This window comes from Entelurus aequoreus, linkage group LG04 (assembly GCF_033978785.1).
Source record: "Entelurus aequoreus isolate RoL-2023_Sb linkage group LG04, RoL_Eaeq_v1.1, whole genome shotgun sequence".
NCBI lineage: Eukaryota > Metazoa > Chordata > Actinopteri > Syngnathiformes > Syngnathidae > Entelurus > Entelurus aequoreus.
This window is the reverse complement of record NC_084734.1, coordinates 51,828,336-51,841,024: the sequence shown is the minus strand read 5'-3', so window position 1 is coordinate 51,841,024 and position 12,689 is coordinate 51,828,336. Positions and strand designations below refer to the sequence as shown.

Genomic DNA, 12,689 nt, shown 5'->3' with positions numbered 1-12,689 from the left:
CTGTCATTCAAATTGTAAAGATCATTCTTGCTTGATGGGCAAGCTATTTGGAAAATGTAGTAAGCTAAGCTACAAGTTACTTTCAATTAAACGTAGCTAAACCACAGGAGAAGCTATCCCCGGAGAATTGAAGCAAGCTACACTGTAAAAGTAACTTGCTACTTCAAAGCTACATTTAATGGTGTTTATATCTATAGACCCACATGTTTAATCTGTTCATCCATATCAATGTTAATGTATTACAGTGTACAAATGGACCCAATAAGGCTCCATTATTAACTATCTGTCATTTGGCTGGGGACACCCATCAAGGGGTCGCCGCAGCCCCACTGTATGTATTTATTTTATTCTGCCTTTTCTTTGGCCCACCCCTACAATGTTGTTCATTTACCTACAGTAAAAAAATAGCATCTATCTATATATTGACAAAAAAAACAAGCAATGACTTGTGTGTAATTGTTTGGGAACAGTTGGTAATGGTTATGTGCAGTAAAACCTTTTATGAGCTCAACTCACCTTAATGTATGTTCCTAAATGTGTGTTGGATGTCTTAGATGAAGAGAGCAGTTATGATTTTGGTTTACAGAGTAAACAATTACAATTAGGTTTTGGGCATTGTTTTCTCTAAACGTATACATTGGTCTAAATATGGCCAAGGACACGCATTATTGTGGGTTTCCTGCACGTCATCTTCATCACTAAAGGAATAATCTAATCTGCAGGACAGAATCCCTCTGCCATTTTCAAGTATGTTTTTTTTTTGAGGAGTCAGCTTGAAGCGTCACTCTGTCTCTGACTCTCTCGTCGTCATGTAAGTGAAGTGAAGTGAATTATATTTATATAGCACTTTTCTCTACTGACTCAAAGCGCTTTTACATAGTGAAACCAAATATCTAAGTTACATTTAAAGCAGTGTGGGTGGCACTGGGAGCAGGTGGGTAAAGTGTCTGGCCCAAGGACACAACGGCAGTAACTAGAATGGCGGAAGCGGGGATAGAACTTGGAACCCTCAAGTTGCTGGCATGGCCACTCTACCACCGAGCTGTACTGTTTTAGTGTAACAAAACCCCTGGTCTATCCTGGGTCTTGTGAATAAAAGATTGTGTTCTTTAAGCTATACCTATAAACAAGCAACAAAATAATGTGACGTGAGTGTGTGACTGGTATGATTTTGCTTACTAGTTTCGATGACCCGTCTTATCTTGCCTCTGATTGGCCAGTCTGTAATGTTTTGCCCTAACCTTAGCCAATTGTGACTCATCATACGAACACCAACCATCATGTATTTTCTCCGTACGTATGGATAATCTCATTTATCCAGGTCATTTTTTTTCTCCATATTTATTTTGGTCTGGATTGGCAGTCCATTTTCTCTCTTTGTAGCTTGTAGTTTTGATGTAAGCTACCTTGCTACATGGCTCTAAAAGTAGCTAAGTTTCAGGAAAAGCTACTCGTTTAAAAAAGTAGCTAAGCCATCGCCAAGCTACTGCAATATGTAGTTAAACTACATAGCTTAGCTACATGTAGCTTGTGGTTAGGTATACTGTAGGTGAGCCGGACTATATCCCAAATGACCTTGTACATCCTGGACTGGTCACATGTCAATCACAAAACACTTACTGACAAAACAACATTAAACGCCTACTGAAATGAATTTGTTTTATTTAAACGGGGATAGCAGATCCATTCTATGTGTCATACTTGACCATTTCGCGATATTACCATATTTTTGCTGAAAGGATTTAGTAGAGAACAACGATGATAAAGGTCGCAACTTTTGGTCGCTGATTAAAAAAAGCCTTGCCTATGGAAGTAGCGTGACGTCACTGGAGGAAGGACTCCTCACATTTTCCCATTGTTTACAATGCAGCGAGAGAGATTCGGACCGAGAAAGCGACGATTACTCACAGAGCTATGATGAAAACATTAGCGCTCCACCTACGCCAGCCCTCATCTGCTCATCAACACCCGTGCTCAACTGCGTTCCAGCGATCGACGGAAGGACAAAGGACTTCACCCGATCATCCGTGCGGTCGGCGGCTAGCGGCGGCTAGCGGCGGCTAGCGCGTCTGCTATCCAAGTCAAAGTCCTCCTGGTTGTGTTGCTACAGCCATCCGCTAATACACCGATCCCACCTACAACTTTCTTCTTTGCAGTCTTCATTGTTCATTAAACAAATTGCAAAAGATTCACCAACACAGATGTCCAGAATACTGTGGAATTTTGAGATGAAAACAGAGCTTTTTTGTATTGGATTCAATGGCGTACCAATACTTCTGTTTCAACGATTGACGTCATGCGCATACGTCATCATATATAGACGTTTTCAACCGGAAGTTTAGCGGGAAATTTAAAATTGCACTTTATAAGTTAACCCGGCCGTATTGGCATGTGTTGCAATGTTAAGATTTCATCATTGATATATAAACTATCAGACTGCGTGGTCGGTAGTAGTGGGTTTCAGTAGGCCTTTAACACTGTCGACAATTTACGACTAATTTTCATTTTAACGTGCAAATAACTAACATGTTTTTATTATACAAATAATAATTAACATGTTTTTATTATACAAATAATAATTAACATGTTTTTATAACACAAATAACATGCACACATTTATGACACAAATAAGTAACACGTTTATTTATAAAATAATAAATAACATGCATGTATTTAAACCTTTTGCAGCACGGTGGTAGAGGGGTTAGTGCGTCTGCCTCACAATACGAAGGTCCTGGGTTCAATCCTGCGCTCGGGATCTTTCTGTGTGGAGTTTGCATGTTCTCCCCGTGACTGCGTGGGTTCCCTCCGGGTACTCCGGCTTCCTCCCACCTCCAAAGACATGCACTTGGGGATAGGTTGATTGGCAACACTAAAATTGGCCCTAGTGTGTGAATGTGAGTGTGAATGTTCTCTGTCTATCTGTGTTGGCCCTGCGATGAGGTGGCGACTTGTCTAGGGTGTACCCCGCCTTCCGCCCGAATGCAGCTGAGATAGGCTCCAGCACCCCCCGCGACCCCAAAAGGGATAAGCGGTAGAAAATGGATGGATGGATGGGTTTAAACCCTTTCGGAACTGCGCAACGAGGGCTGGCACTTTTGTGACTTTTGCGCTACTTTTAATACTTTTTTGAGGACTTTTTGAATCAGCCCTATAACCTGCACTTAATGTCACCATTTTGGGATAAATAAAAGTGTCCTATCATAATATCCTACATGTTTTTTTATACAATTAACATGTTTTTAAAAAGTAGAAAAAAGTATTCGGAGAAAAACCATAAAAGCATGAGGTGGACTAATAATACATATGCACTTAAAATGCTACACTTTGTATTTTCCATCTTATCTACTTTAGTGTTGATTCTTTTCTTGTATTGATAGGAAAAAACTTTTTTTTACAATTCATATACGACACTGCCTTCAATAATGATGTCTCAATGGACCTTTAATCAGTATTTCATAGACATCTGATGTTCAATTGCCTTTTTCGTCCTTTCTGGTCCTTACTGATCCTTACTGGGGCTCTCTTGTCCTTACTGTTCCTTTCTTGCTTTTACTGGTCCTTTCTTGTCCTTACTGGCCCTTTCTAGTGCATTTCTTGTCCTTACTGGTCCTTTTTGGTGCTTTCTTTTACTTACTGGTCCCTACTCGTCTTTTCTGTCCTTACTGGTTCTTTCTTGTCCATACTGGCCCTTGCTAGTTCAATTTCTTATCCTTACTGGTCCTTTCTGCTGCTTTCTTTTCCTTACTGGTCCTGACTGATCCTTTATTTTCTTTACTGTCCCTTTCCCCTCCTACTGGTCCTCCTATTGGTCTACTTACTGGTGTACTTACTGGTCCCCATGCTGGTCCATATGCCGGTCCATTCGGTTCTTCCTGACTTAAAGGCCTACTGAAATGAATTTTTTTTATTCAAACGGGGATAGCAGATCCATTCTATGTGTTATACTTGATCATTTCGCGATATTGCCATATTTTTGCTGAAAGGATTTAGTAGAGAACATTGACGATAAAGTTCGCAACTTTTGGTCGCTGATAAAAAAAGCCTTGCCTGTACCGGAAGTAGCGTGACGTCGCAGGTTGAAAGGCTCCTCACATTTCCCCATTGTTTACACCAGCAGCGAGAGTGATTCGGACCGAGAAAGCGACGATTACCCCATTAATTTGAGCGAGGATGAAAGATTCGTGGATGAGGAACGTGAGAGTGAAGGACTACAGTGCAGTGCAGGACGTATCTTTTTTCGCTCCGACCGTAACTTAGGTACAAGGGCTCATTGGATTCCACACTTTCTCCTTTTTCTATTGTGGATCACGGATTTGTATTTTAAACCACCTCGGATACTATATACTCTTGAAAATGAGAGTCGAGAACGCGAAATGGACATTCACAGTGACTTTTATCTCCACGACAATACATCGGTGAAGCACTTTAGCTACGGAGCTAACGTGATAGCATCGGGCTTAACTGCAGATAGAAACAAAATAAATAAACCCCTGACTGGAAGGATAGACAGAAAATCAATAATACTATTAAACCATGGACCTGTAACTACACGGTTAATGCTTTCCAGCCTGGCGAAGCTTAACAATGCTGTTGCTAATGACGCCATTGAAGCTAATTTAGCTACGAGACCTCACAGAGCTATGCTAAAAACATGAGCTATCCACCTACGCCAGCCAGCCCTCATCTGCTCATCAACACCCGTGCTCACCTGCGTTCCAGCGATCGACGGAGCGACGAAGGACTTCACCCGATCATCGATGCGGTCGGCGGCTAGCGTCGGATAGGGCGTCTGCTATCCAAGTCAAAGTCCTCCTGGTTGTGTTGCTGCAGCCAGCCGCTAATACACCGATCCCACCTACAGCTTTCTTCTTTGCAGTCTTCATTGTTCATTAAACAAATTGCAAAAGATTCACCAACACAGATGTCCAGAATACTGTGGAATTTTGCGATGAAAACAGGGCTTTTTGTATTGGATACAATGGTGTCCGAATACTTCCGTTTCAACCATTGACGTCATGCGCAAACGTCATTATACATAGACGTTTTCAACCGGAAGTTTCGCTGGAAATTTAAAATTGCACTTTATAAGTTAACCCGGTCATATTGGCATGTGTTGCAATGTTAAGATTTCATCATTGATATATAAACTATCAGACTGCGTGGTCGGTAGTAGTGGGTTTCAGTAGGGCGTAGGCCTTTAACGACAGGCTGTTTGTGGTGCAGTTCTTGTAGTAGCCACTAGATGTCGCCCAGCTATGATGGATGGATCTTAATTTGTTCCAACTTAGAAGCTGAGGTCTCAGGTGTCCACGCAGCATGATTGATGACGTGTGTGCTGTAAATATAATATACTGATATAAGGAGATGAAGATAAATGTTCATCATATTACTAATAATAATAATGGCTGCCACTTATACTTTTCTATGAGCATATACTTCTTTCTTCTTTGTCACATTTTCCCGCCTCATCAGCTCATTGGAATGCACTAAAACCATCTCAAAGTTTCCAAGTGAGTTCTGGTTCGGTTCGGTGTGTGGTGGGCGCACCCCGCCCCCCCACCCCCCACCCTGCGTTAAGTAGCGCGCTGAGAGGAGACTCAGTTCACTTGGAGGAAAAGTCCACGTTGCCTGCTGAGCTCTCGGAAACTTTTGGCTTCAGGTCAGTGTGACACATTGATTTATGATTTATATTTTTTTATTTTACATTTATTGATCATATTTTTCAATGTTTACATTGTCTTTATCGTTGTTTGCATTCTTTGTGGAAGTTTATCATTGTTACTATTTATCGATCAAGTTTATCAATGTTTACATGTTTTGATTATCATCATCTTAGTGTCTGATGTGGTCCTGGCAGGTATCTCCATGCGTTGGTGATCCACAGGAGTTGAAAATGAAAGTGTGTGCGGTGGTCTCGGTCCTCCTGGCGCTGCTGCTGTCCTCCTGTCTGGGTCAGGACGAGGGTAAGACCAACACCTCTCGCTCAGTACATGTGACCTTTCACCTCTGCCTTTCCTGGTGCCTCTTCTTATTATCCATGTCAATTTAACTCAGGAGAAAGCAACAATTGTGTGTTTGTGTGTTTCATTTTTTTTTAAAGATAAGCATGCATGGTATTAAGTACATGTATTTATATCTTGTCATTTGCTATTGTTGTAATGTGATAGTTAAGACAGTAAATGTTTTCTGTTGTTTTATTGTACATTTACTGCTGTTAAATTATTATATGTTTCCTGTTGTTGTATTATTGTTTTGATTTTATAGTTATATCTATTTAATTTGGTATGATATTATTATAATATCTGTCACATTTGTTTACATGATGTATTATTTGACATGAAAAACTTCCTTTTGAAAGCGACAGCAGGCTTCCTGTAGTAATACAGGTGGCCGCTAGGAGGTGCTGGTGCTCAAAGTCAGCCTGTCAAGAAAAAAGACGATGAAGAAAATAATTGGACTTTTCCCAAAAGTAACACTATAGTAAAAAAAACATTTTTTTTACTGTTCAGAGCTGACTTAGTTTCCTAGAGGTGTTTAAAGTCAACATTTTTTGAAGTCATCTGGATGAAAGCAGGTCTTCTGGACACTTTAGTAATGTTTTGGAGGCACAAGAAGCATCTTTGCAGGTTGGTGTTTGTCCATTTTTGCCGCCATGTCAAGTCCGGATGTCGTCTGGACTTGAAGGCAATATTTCATGGTCATATTCTTCACCAAGGAGGTTGGCGGTGGAAACTCAAGCTTCTAGAAGCTTCGGGGAAGAAGAAAAAAATGTTCCAGCTAAAGACTCAATTGAACATTTTCTTCTCGAATCTTGCTAGTGTTCTCATTTAAGCTTTTTTTTTTTTAGCACCAAAACCTACCATTTTTGTACCATGTGTATGTTTGTGTATTAGCATGTAGCTAATGCTAGATTGTTCATGTGAACTTTCTGCTCTTTGTAACGTTGAGCTGCTATTGTTAAAGTATTTATTAATTGTTGATATGATACAGCTGTGATTTACTAGAAAATATTAAAAAGTTCGAAGACGCCGTTTAGCTAGCTAACTAGCCCCCAGGCAATGTGCTTTTCCACCCCAACCTGATCAATATTACCTTGAAATATTGGTGAAGAACACAGTCTTTGTGTACATGACACTTTTTGTCCACAAGTTGTTGCCTACAACTTATCATGTACACGTGCATGAGAGTGGTCACATCACATAGAACCAGAACTTGATCCTGCTCCTGCTCCAGTGTCAGTCACAATTCAACTCCCAACAGTTGGATTGATGCTGGGATCCATGTTGTACTTTTTAACACTTTTGTGTTTTTTGTCTGACATGAAAACATGTTTTATTTTCATGTGTGAGCAAAGAAAAGCCAACAACCATGAATCAATCAATACTTTAATATTCACTTTATCAATACGATCAAAAATCAATACTTTTATTTCCAAATGATTGCAATTTTTGACTTTAGCCAATTGTGGTGTTAATTAACGTTCACTGTCCCTGTCAAATGAAACCCATAAATAGATCAATACTATTATGTTTATATAAATTGAAATTATTATATCATAAATTTGGGCAGCACGGTGGAAGAGGGGTTAGTGCGTCTGCCTCACAATACGAAGGTGCTGAGTAGTCTGGGGTTCAATCCCGGGCTCGGGATCTTTCTGTGTGGAGTTTGCATGTTCTCCCCGTGACTGCGTGGGTTCTCTCCGGGTACTCCGGCTTCCTCCCACCTCCAAAGACATGCACCTGGGGATAGGTTGATTGGCAACACTAAATTGGCCCTAGTGTTTGAATGTGAGTGTGAATGTTGTCTGTCTATCTGTGTTGGCCCTGCGATGAGGTGGTGACTTGTCCAAGGTGTACCCCGCCTTCCACCCGATTGTAGCTGAGATAGGCTCCAGCGCCCCCGCGACCCCAAAGAGAATAAGCGGTAGAAAATGGATGGATGGATGGATATCATTAATTTTGGCCTTTCTTTGCTTCCATAATGTTCTGCCTGTTTCCATAATGGAATGTGTTTAAAGGGAAACTGCACTTTTTTAAAATTTATTTTGCTTATCGTTCACAACCATTATTTTTTTTTCAGCATTATAACTCGTAAATAAACGTAAATAAAAGTTAGCTTACAAGGGAGCCAATAGGAGGTTGTCTATTCTGCCCATAAAACCCAATAGAAAACATCCAAAAAGCGTCAACAATACTCCATTTACATTTTGTTACTTGAATGTTAACCAAGTATTAGTGATATTGTTATTATAAGCGCTAACGCAGACAAAGTATTTAAAGCAGCGCCGTGAACACTAGTGTGTGTGCCTATGTTTACATCACCTTGCTTGTATAGGTTTAATGTACCGGTAGATCATAAATCGTACCGCTCACCTTAATAGTAGAAGGACAAGGATGTAATTCGACATGTTGGTCCAATTTGACAGCCAATTTAGACCTGGCACCGGCGAGAAAGACACAAAAAGACGCTTGGTTCCACCCCCTTTTCTTCACGAGGATTATGAGTCCATTCTTCATCTAACAGCAGACCTTGTACAGTAAGTGGTGTTTTATTATGTTTGTTGGCTCTCATTAAGTCTGCAGTGAGTAATAATCAGTGATGTAGTGGGGGGAAAAACGAACGTTGTGATGCGTTTTTGAAATTAATTCGCCGCGTATGCTTAAAATTATCAAAATACATACATTTGAAATGTTATTATAAAATGTTCCCCTTACATTACATATATACTTACATCATGTATATAAAACCTTAATGGAGGTGTTTGAATGTTTTTAAGGGCTTTATAGACAGAATGGAGTGATTCCCAAAGGCTCCATTGTAAGGTGACTTTTGATTACATTTATTTAATATTTAGAATGCATTAAAAAAATAAAAACTTATGTGTTCTTGTCTTACATAATGATTGTGAATGATAGGCAAAATTCCAAAAAAAGTGCAGTTCCCCTTTAAGTGTTGGAAGTTGTTTTGGTGTTTTCAAACTAATCCAGCAACACAAAATATATAACATATCTCTACTCAACGCTTTCAACACCTCTATATGTTTCTCAACTTGTATTTGACATTTTTTTCCAAACTTTTTATTCACCTTTTATTTCACTGTTCATCTTTCAAAAAAATCTTACAAAAAGCCTTTTATGTAACCTTTTTAAAAACCCTTTTCACCTTTTATTTCACCTTTTTACCTGTTTCTTTTCATTTTTCAAATTTTGTTTAATCTTATTATCACTTTTTTCTATATTTTTTTCACCCTGTTTTATACATTTTTCACCTTTTATTTCAGCTTATTTTCACCTTTTTTAAATCTACTTTTTCACCTTTTTATTTCACCTCTTCTACCAATATTTTCACCTGTTTCTTCACATTTTTCACAGTTAATTCAGCTTGTTTTCACTCTTTTTAAACCTTTTTTCCAACTTTTAGTTCACCTTTTTTTTTAACCTTATTTGTCCACAGTGGCACCGCCTTCAGATTTGACCTTTCACATTTTGGATGGGAGGACGGTGCAGATGTCTTGGAGGCGGTCGCGCTCTGACATTCAGGGCTACAAGATACACGTGACATCTGACACAGGTGAGCGAGCGCGAGCATGTCCGACACGAGCGACACGCCCTGCAATCAGAAGACTTTGTTGTTGCAAATGAACACACGCTGCCAAGGAAAACTCTTACAACTTCAACAAGTAAATATTTTTTCTTTTGGTCCTCAGGCTAAACGTGGAAACATGAAAACAATAAAATGTTTAAGTGTTTACAAGTCTTACAACAGTACAACATGTGTGTCACGGATTTCTTAAATTGCTGTTACCTCCACCAGGAGCTCCTCAAAATATACAATGCAAACAAAATGAAAAAATCTGCTCCACATTTGGCAGCAGTGTAAATACGTCCTTGAGAAGACATTTTCAGCTCTTGAGCCCTGAAAGTGTCAGACAAGTATGAAAGGGATAAGATGATATTTGACGCTGGTTCTCTTCTTCTTTGCTGCAGGAGAAATAACACGAGAATTGGTTTTGGCCCCGTCTGCCAGCAGCACCTCTATCTCTGACCTGCGTCCAGATGTGGACTACTCTGTTAGCATATCAGCGTACGCAGGAACACAGGAGAGTCTTCCTGTCTATGGTCAGATCACGAGTGAGTGCCTGAATCAGCCGTGCATGTGCACTGAGGGGCGTGCATGTTATGTGTGTGACATGTTGACGGCTTGTTAGCATAAGAACAATTAGCTAACGTTGTGTATTCTTTTGCCTCAACTTGCAAATCATTTTGCTCTGCAGTAAAGTCAGGCAACGATTCGCAAGGACCTTCAAGAAGACCAGACTCCACCTCCCTCAGTAAGTCTTTTTCATGGGTGTTTGTGTATACTTACACTTACATACTTACACTTACATACATACATACATACTTACACCTAGGGCTGGGCTATATATCGATATATGGGATATATCGCGGGTTTGTCTCTGTGCGATATAGAAAATGACTATATCGTGATATTCGAGTATACGTTCTCACTAGGGGTGTGGAAAAAAATCGATTCGAATTCGAATCGCGATTCTCACGTTGTGCGATTCAGAATCGATTCTCATTTTTAAAAAATCGATTTTTATTTTTTTAATTATTATTATTCTTTTTTTTAATTTTTTATTAATCAATCCAACAAAACAATACATAGCAATACCATAACAATGCAATCCAATTCCAAAACCAAACCCGACCCAGCAACACTCAGAACTGCAATAAACAGAGCAATTGAGAGGAGACACAAACATGACACAGAACAAACCAAAAGTAGTGAAACAAAAATGAATATTATCAACAACAGTATCAATATTAGTTACAATTTCAACATAGCAGTGATTAAAAATCCCTCATTGACATTATCATTAGACATTTATAAAAAAAAAAAAAAAAGAACAATAGTGTCACAGTGGCTTACACTTGCATCGCATCTCATAAGCTTGACAACACACTGTGTCCAATATTTTCATAAAATAAGTCATATTTTTGGTTCATTTAATAGTTAAAACAAATTTACATTATTGCAATCAGTTGATAAAACATTGTCCTTTAAAATTATAAAAGCTTTTTACAAAAATCTACTACTCTGCTTGCATGTCAGCAGACTGGGGTAGATCCTGCTGAAATCCTATGTATTGAATGAATAGAGAATCGTTTTGAATCGGGAAAAAAAATCGTTTTTGAATCGAGAATCGTGTTGAATTGAAAACAAATCGATTTTGAATCGAATCGTGACCCAAAGAATCGATATTGAATCGAATCGTGGGACACCCAAAGATTCACAGCCCTAGTTCTCACGCAGTTGCTTTTAGCTGCTGGTATTACACTACAGGCTCTTCTCACTCTGTCTTGTCTCTCCTTCTCACAGACAGACAAGCGCACCTTCTTACATACGTCACATACAGTCACGTCATACGTCACATACGTATACGCCCTCGCGCAGCAGACAGATAGCAGCATGGCTAAAGTTAGCTGTGGTGCGAGTGGTAATATGAGAGAAAGAAGGTGCGAATCTGGGAAAAAATCAAGGAATAATTAATTCCCAAGAAAAACAGCACGGGGTCCATCGTCTGGCGGTGGTTTGGCTTCAAGTGGAAATATGTCGAACAGACAACCGTAATTTGTCAAGTGTGGGGCGAAAGCGTTTCTACAAAAAGTAGCATTACTGCTAATATGTAGCATCATTTGAAAAGTCACCTGCTAGAGAATGAAGAGTGCTTACTCCGCATGTCAACATCTCCGTTCGGTGCCACACGCCCACACCATCAAAATGCTGAGGCAAACATTTCCAGATCCATGAATTGATTACGTGGACCCCGACTTAAACAAGTAGAAAAACTTATTCGGGTGTTACCATTTGGGTGTCAATTGTACGGAATATGCACTGAACTGTGCAATCTACTAATAAAAGTTTCAATCAATCAATCAAAAAGTCTGCAGGAACCTACCACATAGCGAAGGACGAACACTATTTGATTTCCTATTATGCAGCTCATTTTTATTTGACACTTATTAAAATATCTTGTGTGACATCATGCTTTAAACTATTGTAGTGGCGTTCTGTACAAAAAGTGCACTTTAATTTAGTGTTGTTTTGATATGTCATCTTAGTGACACCATGCACTAAAGTGCACTAATAGCTTGTTTTAAAATGTCTCTGACAATCTTGCACTTTCTGTTTTGGAAATGACATGAATGTTTGTGCCACTGCTTAATAACAGTTTAATAAATACAGTTTTGGTAAATTGACTTAGTTGTGAATTCCCTCTCTGCATCAAAGTTTAAAATGAGCATATATTAATGCAGTATGAACAAGAATGTTTTAATGTAGACACATATAATCATCATACTGCTGTGATTATATGCATTAAGTGTTCATTCAAGGCTAAGGCAAAATATTGAGATATATATCGTGTATCGCGATATGGCCTAATAATATTGAGATATTAAAAAAAGGCCATACCGCCCAGCCCTACTTACACCTAAATACTTTTTACTAATGTACCTACATACTTACACACTTACACTTATGTACTTGCATACTTAGACTCCACCTCCCTCAGTAAGTCTTTTTTTGAGTGTTTGTATGTACCTTCGCTTACAGACTTACATTTATTTACTTACATACATACATACTTATACTTGATATACTTACACTTACGTACTCACACT

General features: G+C 39.1%; 1 protein-coding gene across 7 annotated transcripts in view; it reads left to right on the top strand.

The window, feature by feature from the left end:
- The first annotated feature begins 5,616 nt into the window (after nt 1-5,616).
- Nucleotides 5,617-12,689, top strand: part of col12a1b (collagen, type XII, alpha 1b) — a 118,753-nt gene continuing 111,680 nt past the window's right edge. For 5 of the 7 annotated variants that reach the window (XM_062045214.1, XM_062045216.1, XM_062045215.1 and 2 more), the window contains exons 1-5: nt 5,617-5,662; nt 5,861-5,966; nt 9,457-9,573; nt 9,990-10,133; nt 10,277-10,333. In XM_062045214.1, coding sequence (XP_061901198.1) covers nt 5,897-5,966; nt 9,457-9,573; nt 9,990-10,133; nt 10,277-10,333 — 388 coding nt within the window. In that variant the 5' untranslated portion in view covers nt 5,617-5,662; nt 5,861-5,896. Of the gene's footprint in view, nt 5,663-5,860; nt 5,967-6,454; nt 6,630-8,163; nt 8,540-9,456; nt 9,574-9,989; nt 10,134-10,276; nt 10,334-12,689 lie in introns of those variants that run through there. The other 2 variants (XM_062045220.1, XM_062045217.1) reach the window with 2 other exon arrangements.